The sequence below is a fragment of the Metschnikowia bicuspidata genome, assembly GCF_001664035.1.
Source record: "Metschnikowia bicuspidata var. bicuspidata NRRL YB-4993 chromosome Unknown METBIscaffold_4, whole genome shotgun sequence".
NCBI lineage: Eukaryota > Fungi > Ascomycota > Pichiomycetes > Serinales > Metschnikowiaceae > Metschnikowia > Metschnikowia bicuspidata.
This window is the reverse complement of record NW_017387734.1, coordinates 1,580,892-1,605,286: the sequence shown is the minus strand read 5'-3', so window position 1 is coordinate 1,605,286 and position 24,395 is coordinate 1,580,892. Positions and strand designations below refer to the sequence as shown.

The following is a 24,395-nucleotide window of genomic DNA, read 5'->3' as shown; positions in this document are numbered from 1 at the left end:
AATTGGTGACTACGTAATTGGTGACTACGTAAATGGTGACTACGTAAATGGTGACTACGTAAATGGTGACTACGTAATTGGTGACTACGTAATTGGTGACTACGTAAATGGTGGCTAGGTAAATGGTGACTACGTAATTAGTGACTACGTAAATGGTGACTAGGTAATTAGTGACTACGTAATTAGTGACTACGTAAATGGTGACTAGGTAATTAGTGACTACGTAAATGATGAAGTTACGTGAACGATGAAATTATATAAGCGGTGTTACGTGAACGGTGATAAGAAAACAGTGGCAATACGTGATTGGTGAAATTACCTGATAGGTGGAATTACGTGGACAATGAAATCAGGCAATCGGTGACAGATGAACGGTGACAGTAAGTAAACTGTGGTGACACATGATTGGTGGAGTTACGTGACTGGTGAAGTCATGTAATCGGTCAAATATGGACGATGAAACGGTGATAAGCAAACGTGACAATACGTGATTGGTGAAATTACGTGATTGGTGAAGTTACGTGAACGATGAAATCATGTAATCGGTGAAATATGTAATCGGTGAAATGTGATCGGTAAAATAACGTGATTGCTGAAATCACGTGATGGGTGAAATTACGTGATTCATGAAATTTCGTGATTGGTGAAATTAGGTGAACGATGAAGAAGTGAACGATGAAATTATATAAGCAGTGAAATATTATCCGGGACGTTTCGTGAACGGTGAAATTACGTGAACGATGAAATATGTAATCGGTGAGATATGAACGGTGGAATTACGTGAACTGTGACAAAACTTGATTGGTTAAATTAAGTGCTTGGTGAAACTACGTGATTAGTGAAATTACGTGATGGGCGAAGTTACGTGAACGGTGAAGTTGCGTGAACGGTGAAATTAGGTATGCGGTGTTACGTGAACGGTGACAATACGTGATTGGTGGGATTACATGAACGGTGAAATCTGTTATCGGTCAATTGTGAACGGTGAGATTACGTGGTGATTCTTCTTGGTAGATTCATCAAATTACCTGAATAGCGAAAATACGTGAATGGTGAGAATTCGTGATCGGTGAAACTACGTGAACAGCAAAATTACGTGAACAGCGAATATGCGTAATCGGTGGAATACCTGGCCAACAAAGTTCAAGCATAGACCACCCAAAAGACTGCGCTGCAACGCGAGCCCCACCGTCCGTGGCGCTCAACAGGGCTCGCGGATAACCCACGCATCTCCTACAAGACATATTGTATCGTTTGTTTATTTATCGTATCTGGAAATAGCTGCGGTGCTATTTGACGTACTTTTCGGAAGGACGCGACACACTTACAAAGTGGAGGCGATTCTGAAGTCCTTACCGGCATAGACAGCCTTGTCACCCAACTCCTCCTCGATTCTCAAAATCTCGTTGAGCTTGGCCAATCTCTCGGATCTGGCGGGGGCACCGGTCTTGATTTGGCCGGATCTCAAGCCGACGGCCAAGTCAGCAATGAAGGTGTCCTCGGTCTCACCGGATCTGTGCGACACCATGACACCCCAGCCAGCGGCGTAGGAGTCGTTGGCAGCATTGATGGACTCGGACAAAGAGCCAATCTGGTTGACCTTCAACAACAAGGCGTTGGCGGCCTTCTTCTCGATGGCGGTCTTGATTCTCAATGGGTTGGTGACGGTCAAGTCATCGCCAACAATCTGGATCTTCTCAGACACCTTGGCGAAGAAAAGCACCCACGACTCCCAGTCGTCCTCGCCGAATGGGTCCTCAATGGAGACAATTGGGTACTCGTTGATCAATTCCTCGTACAAAGAAGCCAATTGCTCACCAGACAACCACTTGGAGGCGTCCGAGTCTGGGTTCTTGAAGTCCAAGTCGTACTTGCCGTCCTTGTAGAACTCCGAGGCGGCAACGTCCAAGGCAATGCCGACTTGGCCGGTGTAACCAGCAGCCTCAATGGCAGCGACAATCAAGTCCAAAGCCTCTCTTGGGGAGCCGATGTCTGGGGCAACACCACCCTCGTCACCGACGTTACCGGCGGACTGGCCGTACTTCTTCTTGGTCAAGGACTTCAAGTTGTGGTAGACCTCAGAGCCGATTCTCAAGGCCTCGGCGAAAGAGGGAGCGCCAGTTGGCACAATCATGAACTCCTGGAAAGCCAAAGCACCGCCGGCGTGCGAGCCACCGTTGACGACGTTCTGGAAAGGAACTGGCAACACGAACTTGTCTTGCTTGGAGCCGGAGATGTCCGCCAAGTGCTGGTACAAAGGAACGCCCTTCTCAGCGGCAGCGGCCTTGGAGGCAGCCAAAGAGACACCCAAGATGGCGTTGGCGCCCAACTTGGACTTGTTTGGGGTGCCGTCCAAGGAGTTCAAGAACTCGTCGACCTTGGCCTGGTTGGTGATGTCGAGCTTGGCCTCAATGAAGGCAGGGGCAATCTTCTCGTTGACGTTGGCAACGGCCTTCAAGACACCCTTTCCGAGCCACTTGGACTTGTCGCCGTCTCTCAATTCCAAAGCCTCGTGGACACCAGTGGAGGCACCGGAAGGAACGATAGATCTGAATCTACCCTTGTCGGTGAACAAGTCAACCTCGACGGTTGGGTTTCCTCTGGAGTCGTAGACGTAACGGGCGTGGATTTTGGTGACAGACATTGTGTATGAAAATTGATAGACAACAAAAAAAAAAAACCTTTTTCAACCAGGCTCACGGTGCGGATGCGTGGGCCTTTATAATGAGGGGGGAGCTGTGGACCACACAAGCCCGACTTGCATAGGGACGCACCAGAACCTCACCGAAGAATACGCGGCACGGGGGGACAGCGCCGGGGAACGTGGACAGATATAGCCTCATTTATTTTTGTGGCCAGAAGTCCGGATTTTGAAGCCGAGGTGCCTCCGTTTTTATTGTTGGTATTTCGAGCCGGTTTGGGGGAGTTGGCGTGGAAAAAAAAAAACACTTTTTATTGCTCCGGGCCTATGTTGGCCCGAGTGTGCGGTGGGGGTTGTGCCCCGTAAGAGTTTTCGGCGTCGGAGTTTGATGCGCGTACGGATCGTGCCCATGGCCCGGAGCAGCCCGGAGCGTATCCGGACGAGAGGATGGAAGAAATGGAAGCAGCGAGAACAAGGCCGCGTCGTGCGAAGCACAACCGCCAACCCATGGTCACGTGAGCTCGGGGGCCTAGCCGCCGACCGGGTTGCCAGGTCTGTATTGGAAGTGACATCTTCGCCTCCATGCCTCTCGATAATATTCTTGTTGAGCGGACAGCCAAAACCCAAAAGAGGATCTTAGATTAATTAAGATCAAAATGTCTCCAAACCCCATCCGTTCATCTGGAGGATAAACAAACTCTTGTAAACTCTTGAAGGTGCAAACGTTTCTTAGATTCTGTCTAACAGACATTCTTGTGTCAGATTCAAATGTTCAGTACACCACCATTTTGAAAGCTTGTTTATAATGATTAATATTGACCGATTGAATAGCGTGCAAGCTTTTGCCATATCAGTCCGCCATTAAACACCTATTACCTCCTGCTCCTGAACAAAACTAAAAAAAACACAATCTAACGGACTCTGCAGTTGTTATTGTTTTCACAGCCCTAGTAGTGTCACAAAAAGCTTGTAGTAGATGCAACATATTGTGTGGGCACGATCTTCGCGCTGCAAAAATGCTATAAAGATGTACTCACTCTTCGACGCGAGGCAGCATTATTGTCAACCAAAGTTACATGACCTTGCTGAACTATAAATGTTTGAAAAATTGAGAGGCCATCGCACGGTTAGAATATCAAAAAAAAAACTTAAGTTCCCCACTGATTTCGGCTGAGAAGAGTACCCAACGGAATTCCAGTCGGACGGAATACTGGCTTTGAGATTACAAAATTTTACAACTGCACAGGATGTGTGTCGGCTCTAGTATCCCTTTATTATGCGACACACTTATCACCTCTGAGTCAAAGATTTCTCCTCGCCACATGGGGCTGCACGCGCCGGTGACTATCTTCGGAAGTCCGAGTGTTTTAAACTTAATGACAATTCCGTGGCTTGCATGCATATGAGGCATCAGTACGTGTCCCATTTCTGCAGTCACCCCTAGCTTGCTGCCGGCGGCAAGCGCAGGGTTTGTATACTGATCCATGTCTCGGATTAAGTGTATCTTGCATGCACTTATGCGCAGGCTGTGTCACTCTCCATGTATCGTGCAGAAATCGAAGCGATCCGGGTTTGTCAACCTGGCCGTGTCATACGCACGATGACGCTCCTCATCCGCCACGCACTTTCTGGCCACGCGCCACGATTGCTGCCTCAGCGCACAATTACATCACAAGATAACATATGCCGTCGACGTTCCTGATCGTTCTCTGATGTACGATTACATCAGGAAATGACCACGAGGCCCACGGCTCGCTTACAGTTTATCATAAACACGTGCGTCCAAAAGGCAGCGTCATGGCCCCAATTTGAACCCCTATCCACTGTGCATTATACAGAAGGCCTAAAATACCAGTTATATTGGTGGAATCTCTCTAGCCAAAGATAGGTCGGCTTATGAGTTTTTCCACATAGCAGACCGAACCGAGCTTTTAAACTTTGCTCACTGTTACTGTAATTTTCGCACACATATTATGGTTCGAGTTTGTCGGCTGGACCTTCCGCGAGCCCCACTTGTGCTTCGCATAATCAGGCCACATAACTGAGAAAACTGTTATACACATTAAAACAGCTGATACAGTAAACTGGGATGTGGGTAAGCACATAAACTGCTCGTCGGGGGGCCAGGCCTTGCCCGGTTGTCAGGGGTGATCAAGCAGGAGCAGCCGGTATGTTCAGGGATGTACTGGTGTTAGCGAGGCTCCAGGTTCAGCATATGGAAGAGCCTTTGATAGTGGCTGGAGTTAACGACGCAGGCTATCGATGACAAGCAAAAAAGAGCCCACTATTGATGAGTACACGCGGCTCAAAAACGAGCTCACGCGGCTGATTCTCAAAAAGAAAGAGGTTGACTCCAGGCTCGCTGAACTAGAGGAGTCCATCTACGAAAAGGAAACCGACTATTTCAATGACAGTGCGTACGGAAACATCGTCAAGGGTTTTGACAACTTCGCCAAGAGCTCCTCTGGCGGAAGCAACAAGCGAAGGTTGGTGATTACAGACGAAGACCACATTTTTAGCATGTCTTCGGCCACGTTTGTGAAAACACTACTGAAACGACAGGGCATGGTGTCCACGGCCACGGATCTTGACGATTATGAAGATTCTGTGGAACCGACTAATGGGGGAGTTCTGGGGAAGGACGCCGGCGCAGGCACTCCCACGAGAAAGAAAAAAATGTAGAGACGAACGAATGTCTGGAATGGAATGAAGAGATGGACAAATGTCTGAATGGAGTGAAAAAATGGCGATCTGCAGGAGGAAATATAGAGATGAGGAGATGGAGAGCATGGCCAGAGAAAGGACAAGCTGGAGAATGGGGAATCTGGAGAAAGAATTTTCAAAGAATCTAGGGAAAGGCCAAAGCATTCAGAATCCAGATACTCCAAAACAGAACCCAGAACCCAGAAAATGAGACAAATGAAAATTCAACGTGGCACCGGCGGGCTGGCATAAAAAAGGTGGATTTCAGGCGGAGAAGGCGTGAATTATCCAAATACATCCACAACGGGACCGACGGGAAAAAGAAGCCACGCAGTCCGAAACCTGTCTGTTTTCTGGTTACTGGCCCTTTTTTCGGTTGCTGGACGATCCTCGCAGGTTCTCGCAGGCTGGCCCCTGCCTTAGACAAAGGAGTTCCTGGCTAATCCCGACATTCTGTCATGGCGTATCAATGCTGTGTATTTGTATGTACATGGGTGCGTTCGAACATGCAAGAACGGATTCTTCGCTTGGGTGACTTTCGAAGTTCTTCTTTGTTTCGCTCGGGTCATGCAAAGTTCTTCTTCTGCCGCTCGTCCTTCAAAGTTATTCTTCGTTCCGCTCGTTTTTCAAAGCTCCCGCTCGTCTCGCGTCTTTCCACCTGCTCTCATCTTGCGTGCGGTTTCTTTAAAATTCTACTTCGCCTCGCTTGCGTTTTTCTCAAAGTCATACACCCAGGGCTTGTTGGCGGGAAAGTCAGTGGGCACCCTCATGTCCAAAGGAAACCGCTTCATTGTTTCCGGCTTGTTGGCAGCCTCGTATAAGTCTGGGCTGATTTCCTTCAACTCGTCCATGGCATTTCGGATGCTGTTGTACTGTTTTTCGAGAAGATCCATGGACTTGGCATGCTGCTTGCGGGAGAAAATCTTCCAAGCATTTGTGATAGTCTTGTGTTTGATGAGATCCTCGGCACACAACTTCAAGAGTTTGGGCTGTTTCTTGGTGGCCGAGAGAGCCGAAAGTTGGTTCACCACTTTTTGTGTGGAGGGACTCACGCCCGTGGTTTTTTTTCCACGAACAAAAAGCTTGTGGAGCTGCGGCGTGCGCCCGGCAGAGAGACGAGAAATCATGATGCTGTGGACTTTCAAATGGCCAGATGATGGTAAGGGCTCACGTTGATATGAAAATTTTGAGACGCACCCGTGCACCAGGAGAGTTGTGTCACGTGACCCGCGCCTGGTCATGCACCCCGCGGTTTGCCAGCGCCGGGCTCCTTGATGCATATAGTCCTGGGCTGGATAATCTGACATTTTGGGACTGACAAGAATCTGACACGAATTGGTGAACCTGATAAGAGTTTGAATTATAATATTTACAAGACACTGATAAGAGTTTGAATTCTAGAATCTGGCAAAATCCTGATAAGCGCTTGATTTCTTGGATCTGACGAGAACTTGATAAGCGCTTTACTTCTAGAATTTGGCAAGAGCCTGATAAGAGTTTGAATTCTAGAATTTGGCAAGAACCTGATAAGAGCTTGATTTCTTGGATCTGGCAACATCCTGATAAGCGTTTGACTTCTAGAATCTGACAAGAACCTGATAAGAGCTTGGCGTCTAGAGTCTGACAAGAAACTGATAAGAGCTTGATTTCTTGAATCTGACAAAACCCCGATTTCAAAAACTTGACAAGGACCTGCTTAGGATCTGCTTAGACCTCGACGAGAATCTGACATTTCGGATCTGACAGCTAAAGTGACTGAAGCCTGGCTTGAACGAGACATCTAGAATTGCCTAGAATCGAACCTGACTGTAATTTGACTAGAGCCTAGCCTAAGCCTCACATCTAAATCAGCTAAAACCTGAACTGGCTGTATTTAGAAGATTCCTTGGATCTGACATCTTCGTCTTGTTGGAATCTGACCACAATCTGATCTCAATCTGATCTCAATCTGATCACAATCCGATCATAATCTGACTAAAAGTGCGCCAGAATCGACTACAGTTCGACTACAACTTAGCTCAAGCTCGCCACAGCCTGGCCTGGACCCAACTACAACCTGGCCATCGCCTCAATGAAAAACCCGTTCTCTTCCGCGCCCAAAAAAGAGCTTCCCAGCGACGAGCCGCCTCCATACGAGCAGCTGGAAGCAATCCACAGCCCCGAAAAAGGGGATCAAAAGGTCCCGGAGGCACCCCTGTATTCTGAAACATACGGGCCTAACGAGTACCCGCCCGAAAAAGGGGGGCCTCCGGTTGCGCCCCGCCCAGACTGGCAAAACGGCAATACCAGCAGCCCGGGCCACGTGCCGCCGGGTACCTACACCTACACTGTGGCGCCACAAACCGCCAACATTGCGTACGATATCGAGGGTAGAAACGCCCGCCCCGGGTACGCACAGTACTTGCAAACGGACGCCCAGAGAATCGCCCAAGGGGACGCGCCTAAACCGCGAGAGGCGTTTGGTCGGGGCGGCGCTCCTTTGGCGCCCAGCAAGAAAAGCCTGGGTCAGTCGGGCGGCTTTCCTGGCGCGCTGGGCCCTACCTATTACGACTCTTCCCGCAAATGAACTAATACGCTGCAGAATGCGAGACATGTCTCCGGGGTGGTCTGCTCCAGCAGCTCTAGTGGGGTTCCGTGAAGGAACAACCATTGGTTTTGCGGCTTTTTCTCCGCCTTCGTGTTTTCTGCTTCCGCTTATAATGATACGCGGTTCGAACCATAGGAATATGGCGCGCCAGGCGGTGGAGCTACTGTGCCCATCCAAGCTGGCGGACGGTATGTTCTCGTGCCAGAGCGCATTGTGTTTCCAGTCAAGAGCGGGGTTTCTTTTTCATCGCTCTTCTGCTCAAGCGTGTAGGGGCCTATACTTTCTCTGCACGGGCAGAGATGGAACCAAGAAGTCTGGAAAATTCATGAACAGCCCAATCCACAGCAAAGAGGCATGCCAGACGAGATGAGACTACAGAAGAGACTACAGAAGAGACTACAGACGAAACTACAGATAGACGAGTAAAACCCAAAGAAATATAGTCAGACTCTTGCGGATTTGTTCTGTTGGTATTCTTGGCCGAAACGGGAGCTGGATGAGTCGGCCAGAGGGTGTTTTTGTTTGTTGATTGATCACCACTGAAACAGGGCCAGTTGTGCTTCGTTTTGTTTGCTTCTGCTGTTTGGGTGGCCTGCTGATTCCCAGAGCGACGTTCAGAAAACATCCGATGGCTCTCGACGCTTTGCTGTGCATCACATGGTTGTATATCTTGATTTATACATAGCTACATATCTTGATTCTTGCCTAGCTCGCTCACTCTACAGCATGAATCACTGTGGTATACCGCTGACGCCCGGGAAAGGACTCAGGCTCGGTATACGGAAAGGTACATGTTTCATGAGGAATTCTGATCTTCGGCTGAAAAGCTGGGGATAGCTTCCCTGTTTCGGCATACTAAGATCGAAAGGAACCATGTGTTTGAGGCGCACGTCTCGGGCCTTGATGCACAGTCGCCGGTTATCAGCAGAGCCAGTAGATTATGGATATGTATTGGTGCGAGATCCGCCAGCGCGAGTCTCGAGAAGGTGGAATTGTTGCTCGTGAGGGGCAAGGCTGGGGCCCACCCGTGGCACTGCTCCAGGAGTATCTCGTTTCGGCTGCAGGAAAGATGGAAGCCTCACGATGTCCTGCGGATTCATCCGTTTGCAGCCCATGGTCCGGCTCACGCTGTCTCGCGGGCCTCTAGCGGGCCTCGACCTTGCCTCGCAGATCCGGTCTATAAACGCGATAATGACAGCTACCATTGGACTTGTAGCGAGAGGCTCGCAGCGCTAGACAAGGACGCTGCGCAGAGAGCACTGCGCTGCATGTCGGCAGCCAGAGATGGCATTCCTCCCGTGAACTCGGCGGAGATGGCATTCCTCCCATGCACTCGGCGGAGATTGGCTCTGCCATGATCCAAGTGCGTGGCAGAACAGCAGCGAAAGTGCGCCGTGTGATTCTGCGTGGCCAGCGCACCTCCGCTTCGGCATTGCGTCTCGAAATCAACTCGGCATCTGGGAGTCAACTCGGATCTCGGCGCCTGAGGAGCCACCACAGGACAAGAAAGAAACCTGGGGCATATCCATACGCAGAGATCCCGGGCCCTTCCGGCACCCACAGAGCCCCGGGATCGGCGGCGCCTAGAGGCCCATTTCCGCCTGCAAGGCCCGGAGCGCCTCCTCGTCCTCGTCCTCCTCGTCCTGCGTCTCGGGCTGGCTCTTGCTGACTGTCGGGAACTCCGGCAAGGCCAGCACCGGCCGCGAGGACTGGGCCGACGGCGCGGCGTGCTTGGGCGCCGGCAGCCTCTCGAGCTCGCGCGCCTGCTGGTCCTCGGCCTGCAACGCAGCCAACTCCGCGTCCAACTCGTCCTCGTCGACGTAGCCCGTGCCCACGGGCCGCGAGATGGCCTCGGAGATCTCGTCGGCCAACTCGACCTGCTCGCGGATGTCGTCCATGGTGGTCTCCACCTTGTCGACGTCGTACTCGCCGTGGATCTGCTTCATGGCAGACGCGCCCTGCTTCATGGCCTTCATGGTCTCCAAGTTCAAGTTGGCGCTCTCGATGGCCGTCAACTGGGTTTCCAAAGAGTCGATCTGGTTCTCGATTTTCATCAAGTTCTCCTCGTAGCCCTTCTTCCGCTTGAGCGCGTTCTTGGCCAAGGCCTTGTTTGTGCCAATGTGTTTGCGGGCCAACAGGTCCTGGTCCGCGATTTGCAGCTCGAGGTGGCTGCGTTTCTTGTTGAGCATCTGGATATGCTCGCGCAACTCCACAATGGCCTTTTTGGGCAACTCCTTTTTCTGCTGCTTGTTGCCGCCGAACATGTAGCTCCACATCCTGGGCGTGGTTTTTGGTTTCGGGGGCGAGGGGGAAATGGGGGGTTTAAATCTTGAGGGGCTCGGCGGCAAACGACCGTTTGGGGCTGGGTTTTGGGGGTGCTGTGGTGGGTTTTGGGGGTGGTTTGGGCAGCCTGATAAGAGGCCTGTTAGTGCTGAGATTGCGTGGCGGGGGCTGGGAGGTTTGGGTTACGCGCACGACCCGCCGCGCCGGCGTCACGTGCCGCGGCCCGCCCGCCTGTTTCTTTTCGCTTTCGGTGTCTTGGAAAGTTGGGTGATGACGCGGATTTCTGGGTGGGTCTTGGCGTGGTTTTCTGGGTGGGTCTTGGCGTGGTTTTCTGGGCGGGGCCTGGCGTGGTTTTCGGGGATTCTGCGGCCTGATTGGGCCTTCTTGGGCCTTCTTGGGCCATGCTATATTGCGAAAGGCGCGGTCCCATGGATCTCTGCGATAGCGAGCGAGCGCTTTCAAAAAAGGCAAGGAACAGAAAAGAAAAAAGGCAAGGAACAGAAAATGAAAAAAGCCCTTTTGTTTCGCTGAGTCGCCGGCCGCTGAAGCCACAGACAGAGCTCGCGTGTACACCACCCGGGGCCACGGCCTGTTGTCGGCCCGTATATTATCGCTAGGCTATGTAGGTACATACCCTGTGCGCAGGACAGCGGCCGTTCCTATCATAGGCCTGTAGATTCCCTCTGGGCCCCGGGGTTAGGGCCGTGTTTCTTGTGGTGGCGGTATGCGGCAGTGTGGTGGGAGCCAGGCAGAAAAAAAAACGACCTGCGCCAGATACCCGTGGTGGGCTGGCCCAATATGGCCATGTTTCTAGATTGCCGGGACGCCGCACCCACGGGCGTCGCCAAGACAGGCTGTTTCTGTTTTTCTCGAACAGATGTGTTGCTCGTCACAGTCCAAGAAGCGGGTTCTCGGCAGGCCCTTTCTTGATGGAGCCTTCGTCGGCATTTGCCAAACGGCCATTTCTCTACCAAAGGGCCGGTCTTTCTCTGTTGGTGGTGTGTGATCGAGGAAGGTGAGTTATCGTTACTTGATCGAGGAATTTTCAGCTGGGCATTTTCGATCAAGCATTTCTCAATTGGTGGTACTTGATCGAGCGATCCCGATTGGTCATTCTTTGATCGAGTATTTCTCAACTGGGGGTACTTGTTCAGGCATTTCTCAATTGGTCGTTACATGATCGAGCATTTCTCAATTGGTGGTACTCGATCGAGCGGTCCCGATTGGTCATTCTTTGATCGAGTATTTCTCAACTGAGGGTACTTGTTCAGGCATTTCTCAATTGAGGGAACTTGATCGAACAATCCCGATAGGTCATTCTTTGATCGAGTATTTCTCATTTGGGGGTACTTGTTCAGGCATTTCTCAATTGGTGGAACTTATTGGAGCATTTCTCAATTGGGGGTTGTTCAGGCATTTCTCAACTGAGGGCACTCGCTCAGGCATTTCTTAATTGCTGATCGACCAATTGTCAGTTGGTCGTTACCGTGCACTCCCCAACACTTGATCGAGAATATTCCAATAGGTCGTTACTAGTTCAAATGTTTCCCAACTGGTCGTTTTCTGAACACGCACTTCTCAACTGGTCGACACTTGATCGAGCTTTCCCAATAAGTCGTTACTTGTTCAAGGACTTCTCAACTAATCGTTTCTTGATCACGCATTTCCCAAAAGTTCAATTCTGACCACGCACTCCCCAGCAGTTCATTTCTTGACCACGCACTTCCCAGCAATTCTTTCTGACCACGCACTTCCCAACTGGTCGTACTTGATCGAGCATTCCCAATTGTTCAATTCTTGATCGATCATTCCCAACTGGTCATTTCTTGATCAAGCATTTCCCAACAGGCAGTCACTTGATCGAGCATTCCCAACCGGTCATTTCTTGTTCGAGCATTCCCAATTGGTCGTTACGTGATCGAGCATTCCCAACCGGTCATTTCCCAACCACGCCTCTCCCAACAGATCAAGAGGGGACCCCTCCAAACACTCCCCACCGGGCGCTTCCCCGTCTCATCAGCTGACCACCACCCAGAGAAAGAAAAACACGAGCAAAACACCAAACACCTTCAAGAACATCCAGCGGTTGCTGGATATGTGCGCGTAGTACTTCAAGAGCTCGCGCTGCGCGCCCGAGATATTCATGTCGATGTCCTCGACGTTCTGGTCGATCCGCTGGATGGCCTCGCCCTGCTCCGTGACCATGGTGGCCAACTGCAGGAACAAGTTGCCCACCTCGTTGATCGTGGCCTCGATGGTCTCCACGGCCAGGCTCCGCTGCTGCAAGTACTCGCTGCTCTGCTCCTCCATGAGCAAGAGCTGCCGCGTCTGGTCTGGGATCGAAAGCAAGTCCGCGCCGCCGGCCGCGGCCGGCTCCGGCGCGTCCGCCATCAAGTACGGGTTCTCGCCCAAATTGGCCAAGTGGTGGGCGCCGCCCAAAACGGCAGGCTGTGCGTTCGGGCGCCCCGTCAGCGCCGCGGAGAGGAAGTTCTCCTTGCGCGACTTGTTGGCTAGCTCGTTCCTCTGCCGGAGCTCCAACACGGCCTTGAACTCGCCGCTGACGTTCTTCATCTTGGAGTTCAACAAGTTCAACACGTTCTTCAGGTTCTGCGAGATCTGCGAGTCCACGGGGACCTGCGGCCCGCCGCGCACGTGCCGCTGCAAGCTCTGGATGCTCTGCTCGATCTTGAAGATGTCCTGCTTGATGACATAGGTCAACTCGCCGATCTCCACGGGGCGGTCGTCGAAAAGCGGTTTGCGCTTGGCTAGAAGCGCGAGTTTCAGCAAGAGCTCGGTGGTGTGCGCAATGTCTTTGGCGATCACGCTGGCCTGCTGGCTGAACTGGGACTTGCGCGGCGGCACGCGCTGCTGCTGGCGCGTGCCGGGCTTGTTCTTATTGATTTTGTCGAAAGAGGCCACGCACTGCTGGAACTCATGCGTGCGGTTCTGGAGGGCGGACATGGCGGCCGCTGTGCGTGTGGGCTAGTTGCGGGGGTGTTCCGGGCTTGGGGTGCGGTGTCCGAGATCGGCCGCGGGATATGTAGTTGCTGCTGGCCGGGTGTGTGCTTCAAGCGGATGAGCTAAAACGGGCGTTTTTGGAGCGGTGCACTGAGACCGCGTGATGTTGAGCGACAGGCTGGCGGCGCGCTGTGTGCAGGCCGCCGCCTGGTCCGGGCGTATTTCTGTGGGCGGTCCATTTTCCCCGAGAGGTTGCCGGAGATAGGGGCCCCGGTCTCGGGGCGGCCGGGACGGCGGGCGGGCCTTTTTTGTTTGGGTGTTTCTGTGTCGTGGGGCTGGTGGCGCTGGTGTTTATGGGGACTGCGAGATGGGTATTTTGGTGTGGTCATTGGATGTTTTGGTGTTGGATGTTTTGGTGTTGGATGTTTTGGTGTTGGGTGTTTTGGTGTTGGATGTTTTGGTGTTGGATGTTTTGGTATTGGAGATGTTGGTATTGGAGATGTTGGTGTTGGATGTTTTGGTGTTGGGTGCTTTGGTGTTGGATGTTTTGGTGTTGGATGTTTTGGTGTTGGGTGCTTTGGTGTTGGGTGCTTTTGTATTGGAGATGTTGGTATTGGTTACCATGGTGCTGGGTTACCATGATACTGGGTCACGCTGGTGCTGGGTTAACATAATATTGAGTTACTATGGTATTGGGAGATTGTAATATTAGGTTATTTGAATGTTGGTTATCGTACTGGGCTACTATGGTACTGGGTTACTGGTTCTGGGTTATTATTATACTGAGTTACCATGGTATTGGGTTATTATATTATTGAGTTATGATAACATTAGGCTAAGGTTTTCCTGATTGTGATCTTGGGTTACTATGGTGCTGGGTTACTATGGTGCTGGGCTATTATAATATTGCGTTATTATGGTATCGCGTTACTATGGTTGTCAGTTACTATGATATTGGGTTATGATAACATTAGGCTATGGTAATACTGAATATTGTGATATTGGGTTACTCTAGTCCCAGGATGTTATGATACTGGATTGTTATGGTACTGGGTTACTATAGTCCCGGGTAAATATGGTACTGGATTGTTATGGTACTGGGCTATTATGATACTGATTACTTTTACATTGATTACTTTGATATTGGTTATTTTGATGGTCATTTGAGACTTTGGTATTGGGTGTTTTGGTATTGGGTGTTTTGGTATTGGATGCTTTGGTGTTGGATGTTTTGGTATTGGAGATGTTGGTATTGGAGATGTTGGTATTGGAGATGTTGGTATTGGAGATGTTGGTATGGGAGATGTTGGTATGGGAGATGTTGGTATTGGAGATGTTGGTATTGGGTTCATACGGTACTGCGTTATTATGTTTTTGGGAGATTTTGATCTTGGGTTATTGAAGTACTGGGTCATCATAGCCCCGGGTTGTTATGGTACTGGATTGTTATGGTACTGGGGTACTATAATCCCGAGATGTTATGGTACTGGTTTGTTACGGTACTTGGTTATTATGATATTGATTACTTTGAGATTGGTTAATTTGGTATGGTCATTTAAGATTTTATTGGATGCTTTGGTATTGGATATTTTGATATTGGATGTTTTGGTATTGGATACTTTGGTATGGAAGATTTTGGTATTGGATCGTTTGATATTGGAGATCTTGATATTAGATATTTTGATATTGGAGATCTTAATATTAGATATTTTGATATTGGAGATCTTAATATTAGATATTTTGAACTTGGATTGTTTGATTTTGAACTGTTATGATATTGGTTTGTTATGATATTGGGAGGTTGTGATATTAGATTACTATGGTATTGGGTTAATATGGTACTGGGTTACCATGGTGCTGGGTTATATTGATATTGGGCTACTATGGTTTTGGGAGATTGTAATATAAGGTTATCTTGATATTTGTTATCATTGTACTGGATTACAATGGTGCTGGGCTACTGATACTCGGATGTTATGGTACTGGGTTGTTATGGCACTGGGCTGTTATGGCACTGGCTTATTATGGTACTGGGTTACCATGATATTGATTATTTTCATATTGGTTATTTCTATTTTGGCCTCTTATGGTACTGGGTTCTTATGGAGCTAGGTTAATTTGATATTGGTTTTTTTTGAAATTGGGCTGTTATGGTATTGTTTGTTTGTATATTGAGTTATTACGGTACGGGGTCATTTTGGTATCGGGTTACTATGATGTTAGGTCACTATTATATTAGGTTATTATAGAATTGGGCTACTATGGTGCTGGGAGATAATGGTATTGGGTTATGATAACATTAGGCTACGGTATTACTTATTATTGTGATGTTGGGTTACCATGGTGCTAATTATGGTACTGAGCTTTTGTGGTACTGGGTTATTATTGCACTGGGTTAGGTACTGGGTTGAAAATGTTGGGTTACTATGGTTTTGGATTGTTATTATGGTATTACGTTACCATGGTATTGGGTGACTATGGTATTGGGTTACTATGGTACTTACTAGTATGATACTAACGTATTGGCTTATTATTATATTGAGCTATTTTGACGTCATGTTATTTCTATATTAGGTTTTCGGGTTCGTGATATTGGGTCATTGTGATAATGGAAACACTGCTATTCTTTTGAATCTGCTGCTATCTGATTCTGGAATCTTCGTACTCTTCTACTTTTAAGGACGCTTTTGGTCGATGGCCCTTTTACGGCATGCTGTGGTCTTTCGCCTGTCTTGTTTGGTCGACTACAGGAGCATGTTGAGGATGGAATTCAGAACGTTCTGCTATCGAAAAAGTGAGGGAGCTGCTTGGAATTAGTCTTCTGTGGGCTCATATCCTCAAAGGTAATGACTGTACTGTATCACGCCACGTGAAAGTAATAGAATATGTCTTCGGTGCTCGAATGATCAATGTTCTTGATTCTGAAGATAGTATTTCCAGCTGCAAAATCCAACATCTGGAATCACCTGCTTGGAAATCTCCTCATCTCCCAGCAGCCTTCCGTATCTCCAGATCAAACAGAGTCTAGCCACCCGCAAATCTTGAAATTCAATTACTCTCGCTGTCTGTGGACATGCAGATGTCTTTTGGCCACTTTCCATAAGGCCTACAAATGAGTCCACCAAGTAGATGGGACATTTTGTCTTCATTCCCCATTTGAGCTCTCGATATGAATGCAGTGGAGCTGTATTTCAATACTATCCCGAGACGTTCTAACGTAATAATGCATTTATAGATGTTGAAGAGTGCGATCAATCTCACCATTTTATCATTTGACATTTTGTTCCCTCAATGGTCCTTGGTAGACACCCTGCAAGCATATGATCTCCAAGCCGAAATGGACCCCAAGCCTTCTACTCGATAACACCTGAATCTATAAAGCTAGAGTGGTATTCATCATCGGTCCAAACCTGGCTCAAGTCGTCTTGTGAGAAAATTGCAGGGTACTTCCAGCAACATATACTGCTGTGCGCCCAATACCAACAATTCTGCAACTGCATGTTTGTCCCTCTTCTATGGATACAAACACCAGAGTTTCATGATAAAGCATATTCTTCTTTCCTTCTTATATACATTCCGTGGAAGGCATTTACATCTAGTCACTCTTTTGCACAGCGGTTAATAGCCACACTGCTGTATTGCACCCCGGGTTCACCGCACATTCTTCAACTCCTGGCTCCATTGAGAAATTTGTCTGGAGTTCCGGATCTCAAATTGAACCGCTTTTTGATCGACTGTCTTCGGTCTCTGCTTGCTGGGCAGGTGTTCCCAAAATATATGGAACAGATACTAGTCCCAACCTCTATGCTAGTTTTGTTGCCGCCAAAAAGCCGCAATTCTTGAAAGCACTAATGGACCTCTTGCAAACCGCATATTAAAAAAGGCAAAGCTACTTATAAGATATGTCCTTTACACATGTTGTGTTCCGTCGTGATCGTGTCTTTATTGGAACGAAAGACCGCCTATGCAGACTCTCGTGGATATGGGGTTCGGTACGTATCTCCTGTGAATTAATTGTTTCTCAATGCTGTATGTCTAAGTCCTGTTATCGCAATAATGGCTCAAAACAATTTTCATTTTATAAAACTGCAAGATCTTGCAAAACCGAAGCTTTAATATATATTTGGCAAAAAATGGCATTTCGCAGCTGGAACCTGCGCATTTTCATTTATCATCCTCAGTTTCACCAAAAAACAAAATATTAATCGACATCCAAAAAAACAGGAAGCGACAAAAATCGTTCTCGGCCCAAATAAATTGTTACATACAAGCGGCACCAACCGCCCAGCCAAAAAAAGAAAGCTGCGGTATGCTTTCCTCTTAGTACGGGAAATCATTGCCAGGTCCTGACATTCTTGTGTTGGGCCGCACCTCTCCTAGACGGAAGCACGTGACACTCACACCTCACCAATACACACGAGAAATCCGAAAAAGCTACTTATTTCAGGCGCTCTGCTCCTTGTCAGCAAGCATGAGACTCAGAAGCACAGCAAAAGCCACACCCAGCACGGGGGCCTCGGTCGGCAGCACGGATCCCGATGAGACAGGTGGCATCCCAAAACGGGAAAAAGACAACACTCGGAGGTCGTGCGCATACCGCCTGGAGCCCGCACAGAAAACAAACATGGCCCAAACCAGCCCATTACCCTTCTGGTCCCTGTTATCTCGCTACCACTCCCTTCTTAAAACACCAAAATGAGAGAAATCGTACGTTGCTCCCCCCAAAAAACAAACTCCATGGAATTCCCCGGGACCGGCTGTCCATTTCTGCCTTTTTTCCGTTTTTCTAGCTCCTTTAGTTCATGATCTGAGACGCGAATACGACACGCTCCACACGATGAAACACCAATTTTTAAAATCTTGGACTTTCACACCTCAGCACAAACACGTGTCCACGATCGACCTTTGATATGTCCAAGCCATTGCCATTTTTTGGGGAGAGAGAAATCAGGGATTTAATGTTTGCTTGTGGCGGAGGTTCTGAAACTAGCCGCCGGCGCCCCCCTTGAAACACCAACATGTGAAAGACTAGTATTTGCACGTCATAAAGGAATACGCCCCATGTCACCCCAGAACTTTGTAACGCAGCTCTCAAGCCTATATCTGCATTTCGAATCACGGTCCCCTAGATCATCCCGTCATGAGCACGTCACGTGACCCCCCACATCAAGATCCCACAGCCAGGTCCCGAATCCACAGCCAGGTCCCGAACCTCTTATCAAGCCCATACTAACATGCTCTAGATTCACTTGTCCACTGGTCAATGTGGTAACCAAATAGTATGTTCACATTTTACATCCCGAACCATAAATCCATAAGTCCATTACTAACAACTGTAGGGTGCTGCCTTCTGGGAAACCATCTGCGGCGAGCATGGCTTGGATAACAACGGAAACTACCACGGAGACGAAGGCATCCAGAAAGCCAAATTGGACGTCTACTTCAACGAGGCGTCTTCTGGTAAGTACGTGCCTCGCGCTGTGCTCGTGGACTTGGAACCCGGCACGATTGATGCCGTGAAAGCCGGCCCCATTGGCAACTTGTTCAGACCAGACAACTATATTTTCGGCCAGTCGTCCGCTGGTAACGTGTGGGCAAAGGGCCACTACACCGAGGGAGCCGAGTTGGTCGACTCGGTCATGGACGTTGTGAGAAGGGAGGCCGAAGGGTGTGACTCTTTGCAAGGTTTTCAGATTACTCACTCCTTGGGTGGTGGTACAGGTTCCGGTATGGGAACCTTGTTGCTTTCGCGTATTAGAGAGGAATTCCCCGACAGAATGATGGCCACGTTCTCTGTGGTGCCTTCGCCAAAAGTGTCGGATACGGTCATCGAGCCATACAACGCGACATTGTCCGTCCACCAGTTGGTGGAGAACTCCGACGAAACGTTCTGTATTGACAATGAGGCCTTGTACAATATCTGCCAGAAGACTTTGAAGTTGCCGCAACCGGGGTATCCCCAGTTGAACAGCTTGGTCTCTTCCGTGATGTCTGGTGTCACGACTTCCTTGCGTTATCCCGGCCAATTGAACTCGGACTTGAGAAAGTTGGCTGTCAACTTGGTGCCTTTCCCAAGATTGCATTTCTTCATGGTTGGATACGCCCCTTTGACCTCTATTGGCTCCAAGTCGTTCAGATCGTTGACCGTGCCTGAATTGACTCAGCAAATGTTCGATGCCAAAAATATGATGGCTGCTTCCGACCCCAGAAATGGTCGTTACTTGACTGTGGCAGCCTTTTTCAGGGGTAATGTGTCAATGAAGGAAGTTGACGATGAGATGCACAAGGTGCAGACTAGAAACGCAGACTATTTCGTCGAGTGGATTCCCAACAACGTACAGACGGCTGTTTGCTCGGTCCCCCCTAGAGACTTAGACATGTCTGCCACATTTATTGGTAACTCCACTTCCATTCAAGAGTTGTTCAAGAGAGTGGGCGACCAGTTCAGCGCCATGTTCAGAAGAAAGGCTTTCTTGCACTGGTACACTTCCGAAGGTATGGATGAGATGGAGTTCACCGAGGCTGAGTCCAACATGAATGACTTGGTCAGTGAGTATCAACAATACCAGGAGGCAAGCGTTGAAGAAGATGAGGACTTGGATTACGGCGCAGAAGAAGTGCCATTGGCTGACAACTTGGAGTAAACAATTAGACTGCTCCTTGATTCATGAATAAAATATAATACCCCTTCGCGTCAACTCAACCATTCGTAATCCTGGACTCTCCCTGCCTCGCAGTCCGGTTTTTTCCTACACCATGAAGTTGAATGGCCACCCAGTAGCAACTTCACACAATATTCTTAGATTGTTTGAATTGATATATGTTTGTACAATATGCAAAATGCAACCTGCAAATCGGGACTTTGATCGTTAGAGTCCAACATTGATCAATGATTGACTATCGTACCGAGAATGGAAGAAATGCTACAAAGGTCACTGAGCCCGACTGATGCACATCATCTCCTAAATACTCAGAGCAAATTACCTCAGATGATTTAGTTACCTCTCAAGAAGTTCTTGACAAAGTCGTTCTTGTCAACAGCACCGTAGACTTCTTGGTCCTCGAAGTATCTCAACACGTGACACTGTTGTTTCCAGAAGTTGATTAATTCTTGGAATTCCATCTGGCCCTTGGCGTAAAGAATGTTGGTGACGTCCAAGTCCTTGACGTACCTTTGTCTTTCAAACTCCTGTCTTATTTTGGTTTTAACGTTCGACACGGGCATGTCCAACTCGTACAAGTTGGAGAACTCCTTGGCGTTTCTGATGTACCTGCGGTACATGTGAAGAACTCTTAATCTCATGTCTGAGTGTGTGAGGGACCGGCGAGTGGTCTCGGCAAACTCCGTGGCGAGCGTCATGGTTTTATTGCGTTTGTGTGTACCTTGAAGGGGAGAGTTTTCAACCGGCTGGTTTCGAGGCTCACCTGACAAAATGAGGCAGTTTGGTTGGCCAAAGTGAGGGCGTGCGCGCACCATAAAATAGACCAGATCGCTGTGCCGCTACGCAGATGCAACACACGCGCGCACTCTGGCTAGTAAACTGCCCAGAGGCTCCAAGAGCTTGATGAAGCGGCAGAGCTCGAAGCACTCGTCCCACTTGTCGTCCTTTTTCAACAAAGCGACGATTTGCAAAATAGTGACCTGCTCCGTTTCACCGAGCAACTGTTCGTTGTCGGAGCTCGAGTCCTCGGGCGAGCTTGCACGCTCGTGCTCTTTCTTGAAATTGAGGTAGATGTTTAGGTAGTTGTAGCAGAGATCGACATTTTGCGAGCGAATCAACTTGGCCATGAACTGCATTGGAGTGAGTTCCAAGATGCGGAAGAACTTGTCCCAGAAGTGCACCTCGATCTTGCGTAGGAAACTGACGTATATGCTGTCCGCAGCCTTATGGGCATTGATCACGCCGCACACCTTGTCAAAAGAGCCCTCATCGTCGATGTAATCCAACTGCTCAAAGAGCAAGAGCTCGAGGCAGTGAGTGTAGTTGTTGAAGCCGGAGTACTTCTCATTGATTTGGGGAATGGTGAGGTCCGAGGAGAGCAAGTCGCGGAGAACGAGCTTGTTCAAGATCAGCAAGCGGGCGGGCCGGTGCTTGATGATGAGGTTCTCGTTTTTCCAAAGCACCAGGGACTCGAAGCCCGAAATGGCGATGGTGCCGTCGGACAGCAGCACCAGGACCGGGGTGAACGCCGGCGCCTGCGTCTCGATGGGCCCCAACAGCTGGGCCACGTCGCTCCTTTCGGCGCCCTCGAACTCGTGGGGCCGGTCCAAGAGCTGGCGCAAGTCATAGAGGAGCACGCTGTCGCCTTTGTAGAGCGCGAGATAGTGGTGGCGCGAGTTGCCGGCGAAGAGCACCGGGCACACCTGGAGTCTATCGACCGCGCAGTTCACCCTGACCAAGTCATACATGTGGCTTGGCAGGGCATCCAGCGACGCGCCCGGGGCGAGGGCCTGGTTTTTCAAGAGGAAGCAGTCGCCGTTGCGCAACAAGAAGAAGAAGTGCGTGTTGTCGACGGAGAGCATATCCGCCAAATCACTGATGTGGAGCTTGTGGCGGATGCTGGACAAGTGGATGGTGCGGCGCACGCGGATGGAGATCCTGGGGCCCGCCGCACGTGCCAGGCCCACGGCGGCCATGTCGAAATCCACGAGGATGAGCTTGAAGTCATGCGTGGCCAAGACCAAGGTGCGAAGCTGGCGGTGCCCGGCCACCACCATGCGGAGCACCCTGTTTTTGAACGTGTGGCGCCACAAGAGGAGGTCGCTGTCGAAGCGGAACGGCTGGCCGCCCGCGGCGTTGCGCGAGGGCGGGGTGTTCAAGAGAAGGAGCTCGTCGACCCGCAGCGAGTCGTGCGCGACGCGGCTGGCCACAAGCAAGTAGCCGTCGATCCAGATGTGGTCCACGACGTTGAGCGGCGCCACGAGGTGGTTGTAGAACTGGAACCAGTAGACTTGGCGGCAGTCCAGCCCCAAGTGCGTGGGCGTGGAGATGGCGAGCAGGGCGCCGTGGGCGAGCGACATTTGCGCGTACCGGTTGACGCGGGCAGTGAACACGGGCGGGGCGTCGTCTGGCGCGGCGGGCCACTGGAGGTCTTCGAGGTAGCGCTGGGCGAACGGCGGCACGGGCACGCGGACGAACAGGCCGGGGCTGCCGGGTTGGAGCCGGCTGAGGTACGTGGTGTCCTCGAAGAGGCCGTTTGCACGGCGCACAAGGTCGATCTTGTAGAGCGTATGACCGGGAGCGTCGACCACGTACAAGGCGCGGCCGTTGAGGGCCACGGCACAGAGGGCGGCGCGACAGAACGCGGCACGGCCCAAGCTGGTGGGCGAAAGGGGAGAGGGCGATGCTTCCGAAGGGACGCCAGATGATTGAGCAGATTCAGAGGGGGCATCAGATGGTCCAGCCGATTCAGAGGGGACAACAGATGGTCCAGCCGATCCAGAGGGGACACCAGAAGGGGCTCCAGCCGACCCAAAGGGCACCCCCGGAGAGGCCCCATCGGGCCCAGGGAAAACGCCGGGCGGCACGCCCATGTCCGCCGCGAGCTGCGCCGAGTCAAAGAGCACGGCGCCGAAGCGGGCGTGGAGCGTCCAGCGACCGCGCGCCACGCAGTGGAAGAAGCCGCCGCACGGCAGCCAGGCGAGCGCAAGCGGCCCGTCCGGCGCTGCCGCCACTTGGGCCACGAGGCGCATGCCCACGCGGCCGTCCGCGGGCCCGAGCACATACACGCCGAGCCCGCGCGGCGTGTCCACGAGCACCACGGCGCCGCAAGGGCTGGGCTCCAAGCTGCGCGGCGGCGCGTCGAGCCGCAAGAGCGGCGTGTGCTTCACCGAGCTGCCGCCGCTGTCGGCGTCGTCGCTGCCATCGTCGTCGGCGTCCGTCTCGAGGAGCGCCACCTCCAGCGCTTTGTCCACGTGCAAGACACAGCCGCGGCCCGCGGCCCGCGCCACCAACACGGTGCCGCGGTACCAGGCGTGGTCCCGGAGCCGCACCACGCGGCTGGCGCCCGTGCGCACGTCCACGAACAGAAGCACCCCCCCGGCGGAGCACACGGCCAAGCCGCGCGGCGCGGCGCGGCCCCAGAACGCGAGCACCGGCGCCGGGAAACGGAGGATCTGGACAAGCGCCGCCCGGGCGAGCGGCACGTGCGAGCCGCGTTGCGCGTCATCCGCCGCGCCGTGCGCAAAGTGCTCCGTGCTGGCCATGCCCGAGCCGCCCGCGGCGCCCTGGACCCACAGACGCGTGGCCGCGCGGAGCATGGCGCCGAGCGTGGGGGACGCGCCGCCGGCAGCGAGCGGGAGCGCGTTCTGGAGCACGCGGGCCGGTGCGGCCGCGGCCACCACCTCGTAGAGCGCCTTGCCGCGGGCCACGGCCACGCGGAACACAAGCACGTGGTGCCGGCGCGTGAGCACGTGCACGTGCACGGCCACGGCGGCGGGGTCTTCGCCGGCAGAGGCGCCGCTGCCGGCGGCACAGGCCTGCGCGGCCACGGCGGGCCCGTGGGAGGCCACACACTGCGCGGGGCGCGTGTGGAGCGCGAGGGGAAGGAGCGTCGGGCCGTCGTAGATGGCCATGGCCGACGCCGAGACGAGCGCCACGGCCCGCGTGTGGGGGAGCGGCACGAGCGGCACGAGCGGCGGCGCGAGTGCGAGCGGCACGGTGGCCGATGGCGGCGACGCGACCCAGGCCATGATCAGGGGCGAGGCGGGAGTTTTGGGGGGAGGAAGAGAGAGGTTGGAGGGGGCCGGGGCGGGAGTTGCGTGTTCAGGGCGCGTGCGTGTGTGCAGGCGCGCAGGCCGGGGTGGTGGCAGTCGGGATCATTGGGAGTGATGGGGAGGGGTGGGGGAGGATAGGAGTGGGTATTTGAAGTAATTGTTGGTCGTGGGTATTTGAGTGGGTATTAGTGGGAGTGTTGGTGGGAGTATAGGTGGCGGGAATTTGTAGTGATTATTTGTAGTGAGTATTGGTGGGAGTATTGGTGGGAGTATTGGTGGGAGTATTGGTGGGAGTATTGGTGGGAGTATTGATATTGGGTAGTGATTATTCTGGTAGTGTTCTGAGAGGGTATTTGTAGTGAGTAATTGTAGTGAGTAATTGTAGTGAGTATTTGTAGTGAGTATTTGTAGTGAGTGGTGAGTATTGGTGGTGAGCATTTTTTGTCATTAATTGTAGTGAGTATTTGAGTGGGTATTTGTAGTAAATATTGACAGTGATTATTTGT

The 24,395-nt window shown here is 51.3% G+C and overlaps 10 protein-coding genes across 10 annotated transcripts; 4 read left to right on the top strand and 6 right to left on the bottom strand.

Annotated features, from left to right (window-relative positions):
• Positions 1–1,324: 1,324 nt before the first annotated feature.
• Positions 1,325–2,644, bottom strand: ENO1 (phosphopyruvate hydratase; the record flags this gene model as incomplete). The annotated part of the gene is made up of 1 exon (XM_018857717.1): positions 1,325–2,644. One exon carries the CDS (start codon positions 2,642–2,644, stop codon positions 1,325–1,327), a length of 1,320 nt encoding a protein of 439 aa, XP_018711246.1.
• A 2,259-nt stretch (positions 2,645–4,903) lies between these two features.
• Positions 4,904–5,323, top strand: EAF6 (Eaf6p; the record flags this gene model as incomplete). The annotated part of the gene is made up of 1 exon (XM_018858984.1): positions 4,904–5,323. The coding sequence occupies one exon, from the start codon at positions 4,904–4,906 to the stop codon at positions 5,321–5,323; it is 420 nt and encodes a 139-aa protein (XP_018711245.1).
• A 713-nt stretch (positions 5,324–6,036) lies between these two features.
• On the bottom strand, positions 6,037–6,471 carry METBIDRAFT_79006 (mitochondrial 54S ribosomal protein mL40; the record flags this gene model as incomplete). The annotated part of the gene is made up of 1 exon (XM_018858983.1): positions 6,037–6,471. The coding sequence occupies one exon, from the start codon at positions 6,469–6,471 to the stop codon at positions 6,037–6,039; it is 435 nt and encodes a 144-aa protein (XP_018711244.1).
• Positions 6,472–7,415: 944 nt separating this feature from the next.
• METBIDRAFT_44111 (uncharacterized protein) lies at positions 7,416–7,910 on the top strand (the record flags this gene model as incomplete). The annotated part of the gene is made up of 1 exon (XM_018857742.1): positions 7,416–7,910. The coding sequence occupies one exon, from the start codon at positions 7,416–7,418 to the stop codon at positions 7,908–7,910; it is 495 nt and encodes a 164-aa protein (XP_018711243.1).
• Positions 7,911–9,296: 1,386 nt separating this feature from the next.
• On the bottom strand, positions 9,297–10,411 carry SNF7 (ESCRT-III subunit protein). The gene has a single exon (XM_018854966.1). It carries the CDS (start codon positions 10,205–10,207, stop codon positions 9,515–9,517), a length of 693 nt encoding a protein of 230 aa, XP_018711242.1. The 5' UTR covers positions 10,208–10,411; the 3' UTR covers positions 9,297–9,514.
• A 1,819-nt stretch (positions 10,412–12,230) lies between these two features.
• Positions 12,231–13,175, bottom strand: METBIDRAFT_12670 (t-SNARE syntaxin; the record flags this gene model as incomplete). The annotated part of the gene is made up of 1 exon (XM_018854255.1): positions 12,231–13,175. The coding sequence occupies one exon, from the start codon at positions 13,173–13,175 to the stop codon at positions 12,231–12,233; it is 945 nt and encodes a 314-aa protein (XP_018711241.1).
• A 364-nt stretch (positions 13,176–13,539) lies between these two features.
• On the top strand, positions 13,540–14,947 carry METBIDRAFT_12669 (uncharacterized protein; the record flags this gene model as incomplete). The annotated part of the gene is made up of 4 exons (XM_018854254.1): positions 13,540–13,861; positions 14,188–14,241; positions 14,341–14,661; positions 14,733–14,947. 4 exons carry the CDS (start codon positions 13,540–13,542, stop codon positions 14,945–14,947), a joined length of 912 nt encoding a protein of 303 aa, XP_018711240.1.
• Positions 14,948–17,862: 2,915 nt separating this feature from the next.
• TUB2 (beta-1 tubulin) lies at positions 17,863–20,297 on the top strand. The gene is made up of 3 exons (XM_018856111.1): positions 17,863–17,879; positions 18,416–18,451; positions 18,512–20,297. The coding sequence occupies exons 1-3, from the start codon at positions 17,868–17,870 to the stop codon at positions 19,814–19,816; spliced, it is 1,353 nt and encodes a 450-aa protein (XP_018711239.1). The 5' UTR covers positions 17,863–17,867; the 3' UTR covers positions 19,817–20,297.
• On the bottom strand, positions 20,167–20,532 carry METBIDRAFT_43013 (uncharacterized protein; the record flags this gene model as incomplete). The annotated part of the gene is made up of 1 exon (XM_018857610.1): positions 20,167–20,532. One exon carries the CDS (start codon positions 20,530–20,532, stop codon positions 20,167–20,169), a length of 366 nt encoding a protein of 121 aa, XP_018711238.1.
• An 86-nt stretch (positions 20,533–20,618) lies between these two features.
• On the bottom strand, positions 20,619–24,325 carry RIC1 (Ric1p). Its single transcript, XM_018858402.1, has 2 exons — positions 22,646–24,325; positions 20,619–22,492 (listed from the first exon to the last, which is right to left on the bottom strand). The coding sequence occupies exons 1-2, from the start codon at positions 23,863–23,865 to the stop codon at positions 20,674–20,676; spliced, it is 3,039 nt and encodes a 1,012-aa protein (XP_018711237.1). The 5' UTR covers positions 23,866–24,325; the 3' UTR covers positions 20,619–20,673.
• Between the last annotated feature and the right edge of the window lie 70 nt (positions 24,326–24,395).

Excerpts from the sequence above, each read along its gene's own strand:
- RIC1 (XM_018858402.1), bottom strand. The coding sequence starts at position 23,865 with ATGGCCTGGGTCGCGTCGCCGCCATCGGCCACCGTGCCGCTCGCACTC. Across the intron at positions 22,493-22,645 it reads TCTCCGGGGGTGCCCTTTGG|CTTGGGCCGTGCCGCGTTCT; the intron begins GTCGGCTGGAGC and ends TTCGCCCACCAG.
- TUB2 (XM_018856111.1), top strand. Across the intron at positions 18,452-18,511 it reads GTCAATGTGGTAACCAAATA|GGTGCTGCCTTCTGGGAAAC; the intron begins GTATGTTCACAT and ends TAACAACTGTAG.
- SNF7 (XM_018854966.1), bottom strand. The coding sequence starts at position 10,207 with ATGTGGAGCTACATGTTCGGCGGCAACAAGCAGCAGAAAAAGGAGTTG.